Source organism: Symphalangus syndactylus, chromosome 4 (genome assembly GCF_028878055.3).
Source record: "Symphalangus syndactylus isolate Jambi chromosome 4, NHGRI_mSymSyn1-v2.1_pri, whole genome shotgun sequence".
NCBI classification, from domain to species: Eukaryota; Metazoa; Chordata; class Mammalia; order Primates; family Hylobatidae; genus Symphalangus; species Symphalangus syndactylus.
Genome location: NC_072426.2, coordinates 158,757,337 through 158,777,268, shown reverse-complemented (window position 1 = coordinate 158,777,268; position 19,932 = coordinate 158,757,337). Strand labels below are relative to the sequence as shown.

The 19,932-nt window shown below is 40.0% G+C and overlaps 1 protein-coding gene across 20 annotated transcripts in view; it reads left to right on the top strand.

Annotated features, from left to right (window-relative positions):
• The window catches only part of SORBS2 (sorbin and SH3 domain containing 2), a 231,545-nt gene extending 212,694 nt beyond the window's left edge, over positions 1–18,851 (top strand). For all 20 annotated transcript variants that reach the window (XM_055276628.2, XM_063638472.1, XM_063638471.1 and 17 more), the window contains 3 exons: positions 10,487–10,536; positions 14,601–14,707; positions 16,698–18,851. In XM_055276628.2, coding sequence (XP_055132603.1) covers positions 10,487–10,536; positions 14,601–14,707; positions 16,698–16,759 — 219 coding nt within the window. In that variant the 3' untranslated portion in view covers positions 16,760–18,851. The remainder of the gene's footprint in view (positions 1–10,486; positions 10,537–14,600; positions 14,708–16,697) is intronic.
• Positions 18,852–19,932: the final 1,081 nt, after the last annotated feature.

The window sequence follows — 19,932 nt, the reverse complement described above, 5'->3', positions numbered from 1 at the left end:
CAGCCTGACAGTTCCGCTGGTATTTAACCTAAAGATACTATTTTTAAAAAATTATTTTAACAAAATTAATGACTGGCCTTGGAAAGAGATTTAATGACCACCACAGCATGAAATTAGTCCATCACTGAAATGTTTTCCTTCTATGTTCAGAATGATCCTAAAACATTTTCCTTTGGAAAAAAGGTGACAGACTTCAAATAATAACTCACCCTCACATTCAGTCTTTTGAATGTGAAATGAGAGCCTCTGCAGATAGGTAAAAATTTAGGGCTCTGATACAGCTAAGGTTCTGTATTAGGAAGTGCCGTTTACACAATCTCAAAATCACTATCACCAAACCCATTCGCTGACATAGTCTATCTGTGGGCTCCTAGGTGTGAAAGGAACTTTGTAAAAAATGAAACACTTTAATTCCTTTTGCTCTTTGAGGTTTTTTTTTCTTAACTGGCAGAAAATAATTAGGAAATGTTTTAAATAATGCCACTTTATATGATGCCTAAGGCTAAGAATTTCTCTTCTTTTCTCTTCTTTCCGTGGTTTTATTTTTAAGGCCAAGGTATTTATTTCTTGTCTTTTTTTTTAACTTGTTCTTCGGTTTTTAAGCTTAATCAATAAGAGGGAAAGTTGCCTTAGAATCTGAGTTCTCTAATTTAGAAAGATGGAGGATGCACCATTGTGGCATCAGGACAAAGCCAGGATTTAAAAAGGTTTACTCTTCTGCAATTCTTCTCGTATGTTCTTTAGGTTTCAGTTGTTTGCAGAATGACATGAGAGAATGGAGGTATTCACAATAACTATGCTTTAAAAGAATATTTTAATAATCACATGAAATACTTCTGACTAACTCCAGCAAATCAAAGTGATTTTTCTCTATTTTATCTCCTATTTAGGACCAAATCTTGATTTTTGAATCTCCCACCAAGTTTTTTTTAAGACTTATAAATCTATTTTGTAGTCATTGAAAGAATATCTTCACTGAAGTTATTTGTGCTTGTAAATTTAAGTACAAATTGAATCAACTCATAATTTTAGGCCATTATAGTTTAATTCTGCATCTGACCCGGTTACAAACTGTGCCAATCTGAGTCCGAAGCCTTTTTATTTCTTCCATTTCAAGAATGCTGATGCTCATTGTAAAGAAAAGAAATAACGTAGCACTGAAAGCAAAGAGAAAATAAACTTTTAGTAATGTTTTAATGACATAGTATAGCATGTGCATGAGATCATTGTAATAACATTTTTATCAACCCCTATCAACCATTGTTTAGTTAACTCATGTTAAGTCAGTGCAATTTCATTCTTTAAAGTGTTTTCTAAAACAATGAAAATCTCCATAAAAGTAAATACAATCCAAAATCTTCCATAAACGTAAAAGTTACTACCACTTTATAGGTTACAGATGACTGAAAGATACATAAATTATGTTTAATGTATAAATCTGAATCCAATATTTCCCCCAGTCTTTTGAGCATCTGCTTTTAAAATAATGATTTTTTCATAACAAAAAATAGTATAAATCGGCTGGGCGTGGTGGCTCACACCTGTAATCCCAGCATTTTGAGAGGCCGAGGTGGGTGGATCACAAGGTCAGGAGTTCAAGACCAGCCTAGCCAAGATGGTGAAACCCCATCTCTACTAAAAATACAAAAATTAGCCAGGCGTGGTGACAGGTGCCTGTAATCCCAGCTACTCGGAAGGCTGAGGCGAAGAATTGCTTGAACCCGGGAGGCAGAGGCTGCAGTGAGCCAAGACTGTGCCACTGCACTCCAGCCTGGCAACAGAGCGAGACTCCGTCTCAAAAAAAAAATAAAGTATAAATCTCAGCTCCTCTATAAGCTGAGCCTCCATTTCCATCCAAGAGACTATTTTGCAAGAGACTTGCCGCATGTGGCCTCAAGTTGCCGCGGAAGCCCTATGAGGAGAGCGAGAGGCTCTTTGTTAGGTTTCTTCCAAGTAACTCAGTGGTTGTGGTCCCACCAGGAAGTCTCATCACCCTAAAGCAATCCCATCAGAAGGGGATCCCTGGCGCACAGTTTTCAACATGAAATCAGGCCCCGATTGTTCCTAATATGTTCACATGCTCTTTCCAGCTGTTATTATCCACATCGTTCTAAGAGCTAAACGGGTTTTTTTTTCTCTAAGAGCTCTGATATGTATTGAACCCCTGTATTAGTCAAGACTGGGATAAGCACAGTGCCAGAAAACTCAAAATAATTATAGCTTAATCAAGATAGAAATATATTACTCTTACACATAAATGAAGGGTGTCCAGAACTGATATGGTGGCCCCACAGTCATCAGAGAACCCAGGAGGTTCCATCTGATGTTGGCTCATCGCCATCCTCAGAGAGAAGCTTCCGCTGTGTGTCCCAGGTGGCAGCTTGAGCAGTTCCCTTCTCACACGAACCAGCAGGAAGGAGAAAAGATGGGAGATTTACACCTTCTCCCTTGAAGGCCATGTCCCAGAATTGCATATATCCCCTTGGTCTCAGCTTATGACATGAGCACATCCAGCTACAAGGCAGGAAATGTGATCTCTATCCAGAATGGCCACGTGCCTACCCAACAGCCTGATCCCATTACTGAGGACCAAGAAGAGAATGGATTTGGAGAGCATCAAGCATCGTCTGCCATGACGCTTAAGCAACGGTGCCAAACACATTTCATCCCGAGAGGCTGGGGATTTGAGGTCAACCATTACTGAGAATTAGGAAAATTTTCTAAATGAGAGTTGAGAAAACCACATGCTTTTATTTAAGCGTGTTTTATTCCTCCTAAAGTTCTCTTAAGCCAGATCAAATACCAGGCAGTACACTGCCAGATCCTGTCCACTATTGGAAGGAAAATAAAACCTACATACAAGAAGGTCAGCTTACTCACTGTCATATGAAAGATCTTACTCTGAAAAAAAAAAAAAAAAAAAAAAAAAAAAACACCAAAACAGTCCAGCCCGCAGGTTGGCACTTCAGTATTTCATCAAATTTCACCATGTTTCCCCCCAAAAAGGCCTTATTTTCTTCTTATGTGTTTGTTAGAAAATTTTGCCTCCAACAAATGTCTGATACGGTCCATGAAATTTGATGGGCATTAAGCCAAATTCTCCTCTATCTCACCTCGCATCCCTTCAATAAGATGAAAAAGCAGGGCAGGTTTGAGAGCATCTTGAACCCAATTGCTAAGCATTCTATGAAAGACATAACATTTCTTGGCCTGGCGCGGTGGCTCACACCTATAATCCCAGCACTTTGGGAGCCCGAGGCGGGCAGATCACTTGAGGTCAGGAGTTCGAGACCAGCCTGGCCAACATGGTGAAACCCTGTCTCTACTAAAAATAAAAAAATTAGCTGGGTGTGGTGGCGGACACCTGTGATCCCAGCTACTCGGAAGGCTGAGACAAGAAAATCTCTTGCCGGGCGCAGTGGCTCACGCTTGTAATCCCAGCACTTTGGGAGGCCGAGGCGGGCGGATCACGAGGTCAGGAGATCGAGACCACAGTGAAACCCCGTCTCTACTAAAAATACAAAAAATTAGCCAGGCGTGGTGGCGGGCGCCTGTAGTCCCAGCTACTCGGAGAGGCTGAGGCAGGAGAATGGTGTGAACCCGGGAGGTGGAGCTTGCAGTGAGCCGAGACTGCGCCACTGCACTCCAGCCTGGGCGACAGAGCGAGACTCCGTCTCAAAAAAAAAAAAAAAAAAAAAAGAAAATCTCTTGAACCCGGGAGACGGAGGTTGCAGTGAGCCAAGACTGTGCCATTGCACTCCAGCCTGGGCGACAGAGCCAGACTCCATCTCAGAAAATAAAAAAAAAGACATAACATTTCTTATATGTTCTTGGCCTCTTCCCTATGCCAGCTTTCCTCTGTGAACCTTTCTCTGCTGTGCCTGTGGGTCCCATGTTAAGACGGCAGCTGGTGCCTGTGGTGTGGACACTGCATAAGCAGGTGGAGGAGCTGCTGACCCTCCCTGCCCTGCTGTTGTTCAGGAGTTTGGCATGCTGCGTGTGCATGGAAAAAGCTAGCCAGGAAAGCTCCTCCTGAAGGCTGTGTGATGAAGATGAGAACTAACTAACTTCTTGTACATTTTCCAGGCTGACCTAAAAAGCGAGATATGTGTCCTGGGTAAGCCACCTCGTAGCCCAGTGATGTCTAGGAGATTCTGCGGCTCACCTGTCAGAGGGCTCAGCGGTTCCCACAGGGTAGGGTCAGCATGCCCCCACCTTGTGGCAGACATCCTGGCCACCCCCCTCTGGGGCTGGCTCTTCCTTAGTAGTCTTTGCTGTGAACTGGCCTTAAAGTAAGGCTGGAGATACCCTGGAGATGAAGTGACCACCTGGTGACGTGCTTCCCTTTTAGGTGTGTGTGAGGTTTCCAAAATCCACAAAGACGTGGTCAGATTCTCTACTCTACAAATAAGAGTGTCATGTGTGTTGTGGTCTACATCTGTCTCATGGTTCTACACTAAATCACTGCTATCTAGTCACTGTTTCTCCTGCAAAGAAAAAACTGTTGCCAGGCACCCACAGTGCTGAACTCACACACTTCCAGTCATGTTTGCTTCTGCGTCATTCAGTTTGGACTTTCTTTTAAATCCATGATTCTTGTCTAATGTCTTCTGTTTCTCTGGTGATGTGCACTACATCCTCTCAGTCTGCCTTTTGTCCCCATACTGCTGTCTGGATTCTATCCACTTCCTATTTCTCGCCAGCTTTGATTGAACTTAAAGGTCAAATTACTTTCCCTTAGCTACTTAGTTCTATAATATCTACAGTACTTTAAAATACATGGACTCTAAATGCTACTTACTATCAATTCTAAGGAATGCAGCCAAAGAGTTTGGAAATGTTCATCTGGACATGTCAGGATTCCTTTCCTCATTTCTGTTTTAATGGGCCCTGATTCAACCTTAACCTGTCTATCGCATAGCTATGCTTCTGCATTTCAAGTTCTCAAGGGCTTGATTTCAAAGAAGTCTTCATTTTCTATTTCTAAAAAAAAGTAGATATGATTCTGCATTTATGCTACTTTGTGCTTTTTGCATTGCCTAGGAAGACCTCATTTTGTTGCTGAGGCAGAGTTTTGTGTTGCCATAGAGACAGGAATGCCAATTTGTAGAGACTCTTAGACTCCCCGGAATGGCCCTCCAGAGCCAAAGCAAAAAATAAGCTTCTTTTGCAGTGAAGAGGACCCATCTGTAAATTTCCTGTGGGTCCATGAGATGGTATGCTTTGGTTCCCCTTAAGGTTTTTTTATTTTTTGCCTGATTTTTACATTATGTATTTGTATGTCAGATTACACGTGTGTTTGTGTAAACCATAAATATTCTACTTTTTAGATTTATGCAAAGTTGTGTTTTACCTTCATAATTTAAGAAGGAAAAATAAGCCTCTATAAACGTGGTATTATTAGGAGAATTTCATCTAATTCTGGTGGGCAAGTACGACAACTAATGTTTTATGAAAAAATGACAAAAACACTTTAGCACTGCTTATATTGCTTTCAGAGATTTTTTTGCATTAGTGTTTAAAGTAACAGTCAATCCTTATTTAAGAATTATTTGATACTAAATATAGCTAATCCTCCAGAGATAACTGCAGAAGCTTTGACAAATTAGATGGCTTTTCAACAGACTATAGCTCACCAAGACAGGAAAGTATATATTTTACTGATGTTACGGACTCCATGATGTTTCAAACCAGCTTCCTATGAACAGCAACTTGTGACTGATTCTAGCTTTGGAAATTAGCATGTGTTTAAAACTTGTCTCTTTTGTATCCGTTTTTGACAACATTAAAAAATAGCTACAGAAAAAAACTTACATATTCAGGGCTACAGAAAAAAATGCATATTTAGGATACTATGAAAACCGCAGCATGCTTCATTGGATTTTCTCTTATTCTACTCTTAAGATTCATCAAGGAAATAGAACCATAACATAATTCTTGCTCAAAATGTCCAGCACAGTGATTGTAATATGTCAGTTGAAAGCCGTCTTTCTAGGTTCGGCTCATGTAAGCCTCTCTGAATGTCACAAACGTATATTGTTCTATATTTATCTTAAAACTGCTAAGAAGTTAGGACATGGAAATGCCTGCACAGATAGTCAAGATAGAAATGGACACGGACCAAAAATGCTGGTGGCTTACAAGGGATTCTTTCTCAAGAATTTAAAACGTGGGAAAGGAAGAACATGGTTAGAAAAACAGATGACTATCTATTCCACATCACTCTGTGGCCTTTAAAATAGGCTTTTAAAATTAATCCAGCCTTGGGAACTTGGATAAAAAGGGGCAGATAAAGCAGAATCAACTCTCAGCTTGTTGCTGCCACCGCTCACCACTAGGTGGCAACAGAGTGCAGCTGCATTACAAATCTTTGCTTAAGGGACTTGCCATCTGAGTTACACTGCCATGGGGAAAGGGCAAAAGATAGTCTCCCCAGATAACCTATTTACATAACCTTATAGGACATTTGCACCTACCTCAGCGTCAAAATTAAGATGCTGATTTTAGCCAAGGTAGGCCAAGTAGTTCATCATAGTAATCTTTCATGCAATAAAGAGTGCACATCGAAATTACCATTTTGTTTCTTTTTTTGTTTTTTACCTATTTGTCATATTAAGAAATTATCCAGTACCTTTGGATTTTGGTTTACTAATTTGCAAACTGGAGTTGAATTGTAACCATTATTTTTTTACGTGACCGAGACACATGAGAATTAACCAATCAATGTCAGTGTCCCAGCTCGCTGTGTAAAGCTGATGAAGGACACTTTTACATAGCAGAGGAAATATATCTGTGGAAATGTATATCCTTCATGGAATCCCTGAGGGGACCCGATTAACCCTCGTCTTGTCCAACTCACTGATTTCAGAGACAGGGAAGCTGAGGCATCCCCAAGGTTATATGGTGCTTAACGCCCAAAACAGAAAGACGCAGATGAGCCATCTTAGATAACTGTTCTTGCTACTCATTCCCTACTAGTCAAATGCCTTTAAAATAAACTATTTCAAGTACTATAATTAGTCGGCTATCCTCAAAACTGTCTCCTAGTTATCCACATTAACATGGAGGTGATTCTTGTTAAAGGTAAGCTTTGAAAAGTTCTAAAACTCGCCATTATAAGACACACAAAACTTCTCTGCTAAGAAAAGTCTTGATTGATTCTGGCCTCAGGATGTGAACAGTATAGAAAACTGATGACTTGTGTGTAAAAAGAGGGGCAGGGTTTGAAAGATATGAAGGAAGGGAAAAGAGATATTGGGAGACAGGTAAAAGCAAGGACGGGGGCCGGGCGCAGTGACTCACGCCTGTAATCCCAGCACTTTGGGAGGCCAAGGCGGGCGGATCACAAGGTCAGGAGATCAAGACCATCCTGGCTAACATGCTGAAACCCTGTCTCTACTAAAAATACAAAAATTAGCCGGGCGTGGTGGTGCGTGCTTGTAGTCCCAGCTACTCGGGAGGCTGAGGCAGGAGAATCAATTGAACCCTGGAGGCAGAGGTTGCAGTGAGCTGAGATCACACCACTGACCTCTAGCCTGGTGGCAGAGTGAGACTCCATCTCAAAAAAAAAAAAAAAAAGCAAGGACGGTGCTGGCTGCCACACACAGGAACATACGTTCTCCAGCCATGGACGTGGGATCCAGGAAGCTGCACGTTTGCAGCAATCACCAAATTTTCATAATGGTCAATGGGACAGTTCATTTAAATGATTGATGAGGTGGGTTGAGTTAAAGGAATTAAACTAGTAGAATTATAATGATGATAACTAAAAAGGGATATACGGACTTTAAAAGTTGATTGTTTTATATTAATGAACAATTTGATTTTTAAAGTGGTATTCACATTTTAACAAAAGAGCAGTGAAATGAAACTAATCAGTTTTACAAAGCATTGGATGCCATGATGTAGAAGTTGAAACTTTTACTCAATTTTAAAATATTAAAATGGTTTAAATGTGTGAAAACAGGGATAATTTTAGAGCATAATGAAATATAGTTTATTATTTATTCTTAAGAGAAAATATTGTGTATTTTCTTATTCATAACTTTATTATGCACTGCAAATGGTGCTATGATTGTTTTGGGGAAAGAGTAGTAGCTTTCTTGGTATATGATATGCAGTGTGGCATATTAGACATTTTCAAGTTACTTTTGAGTACCAGTATTTTTCAGTGAATAACATGTACATTCTCAAAATCATATGGCTTTAATGCATACTCTTTGGCCAGAAATTTTACTCCGGGGAATATATTCTAAAGAATGGTTCAAAAGAAGAAAATAGCTGTTTGCATAAAAAAGTGTATAGCATTGCTATTTATGATAGTAAAAAAAAAAAAGACTAGACCAATTCTAGCTTCAAAACAAAAAAAAAGAGAGGAATGGTTAAAAAACTATGACATGTAGACACATGTGGGAGAATATTATTCTGCAGACATTTGAAATCAGAAAGAAGACTGAGAAAAAAAAGACTGGAAAATTATTACAAAATAATATTAATGGCAATTGATTATACAAATCTTACTTTCGCATGAAAGTTTTATACCTATGTAAAGTTTTATTGGCTTGGAAGAGAACTTGAAATAGGTAATATGATACAGGCTTATCAATGACTTACAATTACCATCTTATATATTTAAATTGATTTAATAATATCTTGAATTAAATGACCTTTAAGATGGCTGGAAAATTGGTTAGTCATAATTTTTCTTAAAATATGAATATCTTCCAATTTTAATAATAGATACATCATTAGTAGTCTTATATTGATTTACAGGAGTCAACTAGTTCACACTCTTAAGTCATACCTGTGTGCAGTGATTCTTACGCACTCTAGTTTTAAATATTCTGTCCACAGACTGTTGAGTGAAATTTCTAAGAACACTGTTAATAAAGGTTTCCAATTGCCGGGCGCGGTGGCTCACGCTTGTAATCCCAGCACTTTGGGAGGCCGAGGCGGGCGGATCACAAGGTCAGGAGATCGAGACCACGGTGAAACCCCGTCTCTACTAAAAATACAAAAAATTAGCCGGGCGTGGTGGCGGGCGCCCGTAGTCCCAGCTACTCGGAGAGGCTGAGGCAGGAGAATGGCATGAACCCGGGAGGCAGAGCTTGCAGTGAGCCGAGATCACGCCACTGCACTGCAGCCTGGGCGACAGAGCGAGACTCCGTCTCAAAAAAAAAAAATAATAAATAAATAAATAAAAATAAAAAATAAAGGTTTCCAATTAACAGAGTCAGAGCTTACAGTTTTAGTACTGTGAGTACCTAGTCTTATGCTAGATAGACAAGTAGGATAGAAAGGGGGTGGATAAAGAATTTAGGAAGTGGGTGAATCATTGACTCATAGACTGAAAGAAACCTCAGAGTTATCCATCCAAGCTTGGACCAGTGGGATTTCTATGGACAATTTGCAGGAAGAGATTTCAGCCTACCAGTAATCCACTTGTAACTATGGAATCTAAGAACTGGTCCCAAAGTCTAAGGACATGGATCTAATAGCTATTTCAGTAGTCATCAGTCACTTATATAATTGCCATGCAAATTCTGATTTTACCCTGTAGCTATCATTTAGAAGCAAATGCTTTTGAAATGTATTATGAATGATTTGTTTGCATTTCTCCCCTAAAAGGTAAAGTTTAGGTAGTCAATATACATTACACTGAGTTTATACGTTCAACAAACGTGTTAACTTTCATTCACTGAAAATATTAATGTGGGTATATGGGATGCTAAGGCTTGTCATTTCCAATATTATAAGTATCTATTACAGATACTGGTCTTGATGCTTAGTTTAAAAAGAAAAGAAACTCTTTTGAGAGTTCAGTGCACTGGAAATTTCTGCCAATGTTTCTCTTCTAAGGTAAAATGTTACATGTTACCCGGATATTGTTTGTTGCATTCCAAAGTTCTGTTTTCTCTTTTTAAAAATGCATGTTTTCTCTCCACATTGAGAACAGAAAATGTTAATTCAAATGTAGCATGGGATGTCTGCCTACTGATATTTTCCCCTGTACTGTATGTGAAAATGTTGTCTGTGAAGGAAAGATTGAAAGAATGAATGTGGATACTTTGCTGTTAAACTAAATGTGGTTTATTTTCTGCTTGTTTGAGAAAACGCTGGAGAATAAGGTTGTATGAAGGTGCCTATATTTCCTATTCTAGTGGTTTGCCGTCTATGTTCTTGCCTTATTCCTGGCCTTTGAAAAATCAATGGGACCAAACCCTGACTTTTCCTTAAAGCTTGAGCAGACTAGATTGTAGACACGTTCAAAACATTTGACCTTGGTTATTTTGCTTTAATTTAAAGCTCCCTTTAAATATTTTAATTATTAATCCTGCAGAAACCCTTTATTTGGTTTTTTTCTTCCTCTTGGTTTTTTACAACAGGAAATATTAAATGTCAAGAAAAGTACCATGCCATTATCCAAATTATCTTTTAATTAGTACCAGTTTAAACATTGCTTACGTTGAAAATCATTTCATTTCAGCCACAGCGTCCTGTGTTTACTCATGAAAATATTCAAGGTGGGGGGGAACCGTAAGTATTATTCTTATCTTCTAAATTCGAGACTAACCTTGACCCACAAAATGGACAACTGTACCAAAATATAAGATGTATGGCTTTGCACGTGAAACATCAAACTAACATGAGGCCTCCTAAATTACGAGAAATTGTAGTAGTCTCTCCATCTTTTATGACAGTGACCAGAAACTAATTTTTAAAAGAACCCATCGTTCTCTGAGAAGATTTTAACTGATACACTAGGAAAACTTTCTAATGCTTCAGTGATTCCTAAGATGGCAAACTCTGTCTCCCTCTCTGCTCTGCTGGCTGTGTAACGAGTAACTACGAGCTTCAAAGACACACAGAACATGTTCTAACCTTACTTTTACACCCACTGGGAGACTGTAAAAGTGGACCTAAGTGTAAAAAAGACCTAAAGTGATCATTCCTTCATTCCGAAGTTACATGCTTAGAAGGGTCATTTGAAAGTGGCAGTATTAAAACACTCACTGTTACTCAGTTATACGCGATTACTTCCACAGCACCAGGAAAATACCTTTTCAAACTTTCCTTTCAAATTCCTTCTCCTTTCTGATACACGAGTTAAATCAGCCTGAAGGTGTCACACATTGTCTTGAAGATTCTCTCTGTGTGTTTCTTTTTTGGGCCCATTTTGTCCCTGAGAGATGTTCAGGAGTTATCAACTTCCTGTTGGCCTCTGCCCACCCTGTGAGTCGAGAGTAAGACCCCTGGGAAGGTTCATTCATGGACCTAACCCCTTGTCCCCCATATCTGAGCACACGCGAGGGATCCTGACCCACTGCCCACACTCACCTGGAACAGAACAGGCTAACAACAGCCTCCTCCTTGCGGCAGGTCCTGGCATGTGACCTGGTGCCTTTATCACCATCAAGTCCTCCCTTGCTCCTCACAGACCAGAAACTTAGCAAAAAGCATCTCCAGATGAGACTGGCTCTCACAGAGTACAGCCAGAAAGGTGTTCTTGTTGCGGGAAAGTCTGTATTTTGGAAAGAACAGGTTAGCAGTGATAATCATTTAAAATATCACTGAAGGTTTGGTGCAGTCACTATGCTTGTAATCCCAGCACTTTGGAAGGCCAAAGCCCAGCAGTTCAAGACCAGCCTGGACAACATAGCAAAACACCATCTCTACAAAAACAAAAATAAAAAATTAGTCAGGCGTGCTGGCATGTGCCTGTAGTTTCAGCTGCTCAGTAGGCTGAGGTGGGAAGATCACTCGAGTGAGGGAGATCAAGGCCACAGAGAACCATGATGATGGTCCTGCACTCCAGCCTGGGCAACAGAGCAAGACCCTGTCTCCAACAAACAAACAAACACACAAAAAGGTCGCTTAACTGGAAAACACTAAATACGACTTGTAATTCTAAAGTTTTTGTTTGTTCTCTTACTTACCCAAACAATGACAAGATCACATTATAAAAAATAAATTCCAGGGCTGTTTAGGTTTATTGCATTACCAATATGTTACATTAAACAGCTTTCAAAGTGTTTATGAATGAAAGATATGTTACATTTTCAAAGTCCTGATTTGTATATTGGAAAACATTGTTTATTAAATTTATATTTGATTATAGCCTGAATTAGTGGGATTTTAGGGTGTTGCTTAGTTGCTTTCATTTAAAAATAAGTTTTGAGCCAAAGTAGGAACATAATTTTATGTCACTACAATTCAGAGTTTTAGTGAAATATGTTCTAGAAAAAGTCGCAAGTTATAGAGAGGGCTTCCAGTCTGGCTCAGCATTTCCTGTTTAAAAGACACCTTTCTTTCTGAGGCATCCTTACCCCACCACCATCATTCACCTCACCAACACATCTTTCAGAACAGCATTTTTTAACATTGGATTTGACTTCATTTCCCGTTGTGCAACACTGACTGTGCAAGCCAGTAGAGGCAGGAGGATTTCCTGAAGGTGTGTTTATGTTTCCATAAAACTCCGTGGGTTTTCTTTTGTTTTGTTTTTGTTTCTGTGGTCTAATTAAACCAGAATGGTAAATAAATTTGGACAAACATGCTGGCTTTCATCAGACAAAAATGAAGCAGGAGTCTGTGCCAATTTTGTTGCATTAGCTCTGAGACCTTGAGATTCCTTCCAGCAGCTGAGGTTTGCAGCCTTAGGTAACCGGTCTCCATGAGTGGGTGGAGATGAGCCTGGGCAGGGTTCGAGCCTGAGAAGCTCAATAAAAGAACCAGTTTTCCCGAAGTGAGAAGTGCTGTATGTATCCATCAAAACAGCAGCGCAGGAACCACCATCTCTCTCAAATGTGAAATTGGAAAAGGGACCGTGAACTTTCCCCACAGATACACAAAAGATACCACTGCTTCACCTGAGCAGCCTCCAAATCAAATTCTTTACACAAGCAACAAAATAAATGGACCACCCCCAGCAAAGCTGGCTGCATGCAAACGTCCAAATCAGGTGACGTTTGTGTATTCCACACCTGCCTGTCTTTTTGGCCACTGCTCTGGGAGGCTGGCTGCCTTTCTCTGCCCTTCCCCATAATCACAAACCCCTCTCTCAAGAAAAGGCCTCAGAAGCCCATACTCAACAGAATATAAGTGGCTATAAGGTCTACTGGAAGGATGAAGTTTTCACAAGGGAAGAAGCCTCTAGTGTTGAAATTTCAGGCTTTGGTGCCAGGCCAGGGAAAGCAATATTTTCTAGTGGATGCTGTTTGTTAGGCATTCTCTGAAGCCAACTCTATCCAGCTCCCCGAGTCCAAATGCTGGATGAACGGGGGGAAGCCAGTGGGTCACTGTTGCTTATTAATGACATAAGATTTGAGTTAAAATGATAGAATAGTTTTGTTCTACCAAAATATTATTTTCTGACTCATAAAGTAATTAAAAATAAATCACTCTTGTTCCAGAGCAGTAGTCAAGATTATCAGCTTTTTAAAGTTGGCATGAAAAAATCTAAAATGCCCTAGAATGTGGTAATTATTTTCTCACATTAGCAGAATGACATGACTGTTACAGAAAGCAGCAGAAACAAATTCCCAATTTTTAAAAAACCCCCTCACAGTACTGGTAATATTTTAGTACTATTACGAAGACGTTTTCATCTTAACTGCCTATCAGATTCTTCTTGACCTTCTCAGCTACAGTAATTTCTGCCTTCATTTTCCAAAAACACCAGCCCATGTTATGATTTATTATAATGTATGGTGTTTTCTTACCACAAATTCAGTGTCTGAATTCATTATCGATCAATTTTGCAACAGTATGTGCTGTCAAAGAATTCAGGCCGGGAAAGGAAAGTGGTAGCATTCTATCAATAATTCTTTTTTATATAAAATTATTTCAAGAGAGAGTTTTAAAATCAAATACAATTTTTCTGGGACTCATTTTAAAAAGAGACTTATGTCCACAGTCTGCTTGAAACGGACTCAGTAATAACTGCACATAGAATACATCTACTCAACTTCGGGCTAATTACATCAAATTTTCCAATTCTACATCCTCAGAAAACACTGATCCAAACTATAACATTAAACTGATCTAAAGAATTCCTCTTGGTAAAAAAAAAAATAATTTTCCTTTGTATAGTAATTCACATAGAGTGATTAAAAAGACGTATCTGAGACATTTTGTCTATCTCCATTTAGAACCTTTGAAAATTCAATTCTCAAGCCCCCATTATTTGCTTCTGATTATGGCTAGCTAAAATTGTGATTCCTTCTTGTTTTTAAACAGTTAAATAATACACATATCACTTATTTTATATTTTGTACTATTATTTAATGTCTAAATGATAGACATTAGATGGCTGGACAATTGAAATGCGGGTCTGGCTTATAAATGTTGACATATTTTAATCCAGTTTATGAATGTTACAATTTTCATGGATATTCCTCGTGAGTTTCAAAATGTTGTTAGAGTGTTCTAATGCCTGTGAAGATCTAAATATTGCTATTTACCTGCTTACCAGGCTTGTACCATCCAATAGAATGTTGTTAAGAATAGGAATGTTAAAGGAAGAATGAATATTGTTCTATCTTCTGTATTTCATGAAGGTGTCAAGATGTTTTTAAACACATTCCCTTGTCCTGTTTAAGGTTTCAGGCTCTGTATAACTATACTCCTAGGAATGAAGATGAGCTGGAGCTCAGAGAAAGTGATGTCATTGATGTGATGGAAAAGTGTGATGATGGCTGGTTTGTGGGTATGTGCACTTCTTCAGACACCTTCGGCTATTCTGTAATTTGCTTGAGTTTGCTCACTCGCATGGTTTGCTGTGATAGCCAAGCTTCCTTCGAATTCATAATGCCTTTGATCTTTCAGACATTCATACGCACAATGTAATCCCAAGGCTATTGCATTTTTAACATAGTTTAGTATTCACTGCTCCAGCTATGCGTGATTTTCTGCGAGCTTTATTTCCAACTCAAGTAAGAGAAGGCAATTTCTTTAAATAGCAGAAACCAGGAAAGATTGAGATCTAAGAACAACAACAAAAAGTGGTCCCCAGAAGAGAACTATCCACGCTCTGTGCTGTGGAAAATGTTAGTTGTCCACAGTGAGAATCTAATTTCAGAGGGAGTGAGATTAAGTGAACGACTCTCCCATTTCCTAGGTCTGACGTACATTCCCGAACATTCAGTGACTCACCTTAACTTTAGTTTGTGATGGAAGCGGAGAGAAGTTCCATTCTTCCCACTTAAAAGGCAACTTCATTTTTACCATCCTAAAAAAAAGACAAGAGGTCTTCTGAGAAAACATTTGTAGACAAAAGTATTTTACGCTGGGCCACAGAAAGAGATGAAAAGGAAACACAGGCGGCGGGGCAGAGAATGGAAGAGAGGAAAGGTGAGAGGAGAGGAGGGCTCACTCTAAACATCCATCGGTGGCAAAATCATGAAAGAAGTGAGGCCATGGTGCGGCCACAAGCCTCAGATTTTATTTCCATTAAAAGAAGAAAAAAAGGCCGGGTGCGGTGGCTCATGCCTGTAATTCCAGCACTTTGGGAGGCCGAGATGGGCGGATTACCTGAGGCCAGGAGTTCGAGGCCAGCCTGGCCAACGTGATGAAACCCCGTATCTACTAAAAATACAAAAATTAGCCGGGCGTGGCTGTGGGCGCCTGTAATCCCAGCCACTCGGGAGGCTGAGGCAGGAGAATTGCTTGAACCCGAGAGGCAGAGGTTGCAGTGAGCCGAGATCATGCCACTGCACTCCAGCCTGGGCGACAAGAGCAAAACTCCGTCTCAAAACAAGGAAGAGGAGGAGGAGGGAGGAGGGAGGAGGGAGGAAGGAGGAAGGATAAACGTAAAATGGCTTGCCTAGCCAAGGAAAAAGAAAAACAGTCATCAAACCAAGGCAGTAAGAGCCAGGATATAGGAGAGAGATGAAGCTTTAGACCCTCATCCACTCCATCTGCACTGCCTAAAGAAGAATTTAGCGCACCAACTTTTACAAGAAGTGTCCAAGGAATTACGTTATTTGAAACCAGAGGCGACCATAATGATGACAGCCATTTGTGCGTGTGATTAAACACATACCATGTTAGAAATCGTGCCAGTGATAGAACTCCCACACACAAACAGTGCTTAATCCTTTTTTTCATTAATGATTTGTAAATTGTTGAAAAATTGTATACTTGATGAAGGACTCCGGCAGTGCTGTTTTTAAATAAACGATGTGGCACTGACCGTGATCTTCTATAAGATGATAAGACGGTTTAGATAGATAGCGACAGCCTGCCACAGATGATGTCTTCATGTCACACCTGTGTTGCTCGGGCTGCTGGTCCCTGAGAAGCTTTGCTCTTAGGATTTTCCACTCACCCTGTCACCTGTCAGCCTCGCCTTGATCCCTCACCCCCCACCCTGGTGTGGCAGCCTCGGTGGCTGAGCTGCTCCGCCCACCTCCTCAGCGGGGCTGACTTTCCCTTTAGCTTGGGAGGCTCGGCCTTTTCTGTTTAGCCCGCCGCGATGGCAGCGCATTACTTATGCTGGAGGGGCAGTGAGCGTCGGGCCACCAGCTAACACTGCTCGTTTTGTGTGCTACGGGCTTCATGTGAGTCGCCTGCCTTATTTTCCGAACCCCTCGGGGCCTGCTGTCTTCGCGAGGCCTTGTGAATGGGAAGTATTCAAGCCCATGTGTATGAACTGATATCGTTGTTACCCCCCTTTCATGACTCGCTTCTATTTTCAGGGACCTCAAGAAGAACCAAATTCTTTGGTACTTTCCCCGGAAACTACGTCAAGAGGCTGTGAATTGCTCTCCCTCCTTCCGTAGAGGCCGCCTGCCAGCCATGCACCTGCGTCCATGCGCCTGCAACAGCCCGCGGGCCTCCCGTCATGCCTTACGGTTTCCAATGCGCCGTCACCATCTCCACCTGCCACCAAACCACCAGCAGAGGAACCGCCGCTGCTGTGAGCCTGGGGGCGACATGGCAGGCTGGCCCCGCTCCGTGAAAGTGTGGATTCCTACTTTCTGCTCTAAGCTTTGACACGTCAAAATGTGGGATCAGAAAGAAAATCATGATATTTAAAAATGGTCAAATATTTGAGGGAAAAAAAAAAAAGTGTCTCCAGGAGGCTGTCTAGCCTCGTGGCTCCATTTCCACATCTCCCCCCAGGCGATGTTCTCCCCCAAGACGACCAGAAAATTATTGTTTATTGGGAAATGCTGTGGTTTGCATTTTCATATTCTTAGCTTGGCAGTGTATATTCTTTTCACAAGTTTGCCTAGTGTCTTGGTTTACACAATATGACGACTGTAACTGTACTTTAGCTATTGTTTGCCTGCACATACATGTTGTAATATGCACAGTGATTACAACCTTTAAAGCAAGAGGAGGCAAGTTAATTTGGATGAGTGTGATTTTGTTGATTGAATGTGAGTTTTCAAATAGGAGTCTTTCTCTGCAACTTGTTTGCATTTTTTAGAAGTGCAAACGGTAAGTGAATAAGAGCCCTCGGTAATAATCATGGCAATACGAGAGGCTGAGCTAGGCTACAGGGGAAAACTATTGTGTTGTAAAGTTGCATCGCTATTTTATATTAAAATGTAATGATCAGCATCATAACAATGAACTCTTAGTGTTTTATTTATCTGAAAAAATGTAAGTAAAAGCAGTGTTAGTGAGAGGTGCAAAGAATTATTCTAACAGACACTTGAAAGTATCTGTAAGCAATACTAGTAGGTAAGATTTCACTGTGTGTACACATACACATTTGAGATTGTATGAGAACATATAATCCATACGATATGTTGTACATTTTATGGCAATGTAATAGAATCTCACACATTATTTTATAGAAATAGAGTACAGAAGCATCACAAGTATTAAAGTTGGTTTTAGCAAGGATTATGACTAATACGATTATTTTTACTATAATAATTATTTTTCTTCTATGGAACTCGGAATCCTGGCTACATTTGAGGACAGGAATATGTTGAGCCTGATTTTCCTGGTGTGTGTAAAATATTTCCTAGGAATACATTAGGCACTTTTTAGAAACAATGCTAAATCATTCAGGTTTTATTTTCTGCCCTGAAGCAGAAATTTAAAAAATGATATTGGGACCTGGAAGGTTTAATATAGTTCACAGTGCCTGAATTACACATACTCCGAGAACTAGCTTTGTATTTCTTATGACTTTGCATAAGAAACATTCATCTTTGGATCTTGAGCACCTTATAGATAAAACTTTTTATGGCATTTCTTTCGTGGACAGTGATTGATCTTTTCACAATGTACGTAGCCTCTAGAATTTTGTACATATGTTTGCTCTTTTTTTGTACAGACTATTTAGTTGTTGAGAAAACGGGAATTTCCTAATTTGGTCTTTATCCTGCGACACTTTCAGCAGACTAGCCTCTCCTTCTCTCACAGATCACGAGCACCCCTAGATAGTGTGATTCTGTCAGATAGCATTTATGCAAAAATCTATGAAGTTAAAAGATCGTAGAAGCCAAATGAAATGTACATATCTACTGACTGATGACAAGGGAATTTCATTAGGAAGAAGGTAAACAAACATCTTTGAGTAGCCTAACTTGATTTCTGTCAAGTTCACAACCAGCTTCATATTTTAAAGGCTTCAGGTTTGAAATTAAGTCAACTGCATGCAGCTTTGCTGAAAAATGAATAATTCTCTTTGATGCCATTTATGAGAAAAGACTTCAATATCTGTTGCCTGTCATATTTAAGAAAAATTACTGTTTCTACTCTCTGTATCTGATTTTAAAGGAAAAAAATATTCATACCTGGCTTCCAGGTAATTGACTTTGAATTCTTACAAGCAAAGGTCATTGTGTTTTTCTTGAATAGACATCTAATAAATTTTGCTTGGAAGTATACTTCAGTTTTTCTTCTTGACATTTATCCTTATGTAAATCGTGTATTTTATTCCAACTTGTTAAACTAAGAGAAAATGCATTTTGTTGTGTGTTCTTTTAACACAAAAATGGAGAAAAGATGTGTCAGCATCAGCTCAGAGAAGAAATATTTTTAAACCCACCACCAAAGCTCATTTGCTAAACGTTCTTGGCTAAAAATTGCCCTTCAGCTAAAACAATACATTGTAAAATATTTCTGCCTCAAAACAGCTAGTTTTCCAAGGAGGAGTTAGTTACAAGGAGTTGTAAGCACTTTCCCAGTTCAACACACTTAAATTTTAAAATCTTTGCCCTAAGTAGCTTCAGCACCATTGGCTCGGCAGCTTCTGCAAATGTCCACAGGCTTTCAGTGAATTTCAAATGATGGGTGGCGGTGGGGTCCCCGCTTTCTGCCACACGAATGGGAAAGAGCCAGCTTGCCTGCTTGGATCTTTGCTCACATACTTTAGTCCCTTCTTGCTCTGTGTGTTTTGACCCTTTTCCATATCTCTCTCTTAAATATTCAGAAATATGGACATTGCTCTCTTGCCAACTCAGTTATCAAAGATGTCTTGTCAGCTTGCTTCCCCTTAACACCCACTCTGGTGCCTTCTATGCCATAGGATAATTCCCACTCTACATTAGCATTCTGCTAAAATGGAATCCCTTTGGGTGAGGAATATACCCCATAATAGTCTTTTGGTCTTGTTTTCATCTGAGTGTTTAAGGGTCATATAACTAGATCCATCTGACCTGTCCATCCAGGTGGGTGGAAAGGCGGAAGGAAGGGACCCTCTGATACTTACATGCCAGATCTTCATCCCTCCTTTAGCTGTATCATCACTAAAGACAAGCAAGTCCTTTTCTTACTTGATCCGATGCAGAAATAACCTATTTGAGTAACTTTTCGTAATCATCCACTCCTGATCTCTCATCGGAGGTGGTTGGTTTGTGTGGCCTGATCATTTCTTCCTGCTGTTTTCCAGATTTTAGCCACAAAGAAAGATACTATTTAGAGAATTATCTGATCAAGGCCGAGTGCAGTGGCTTACGCCTGTAATCC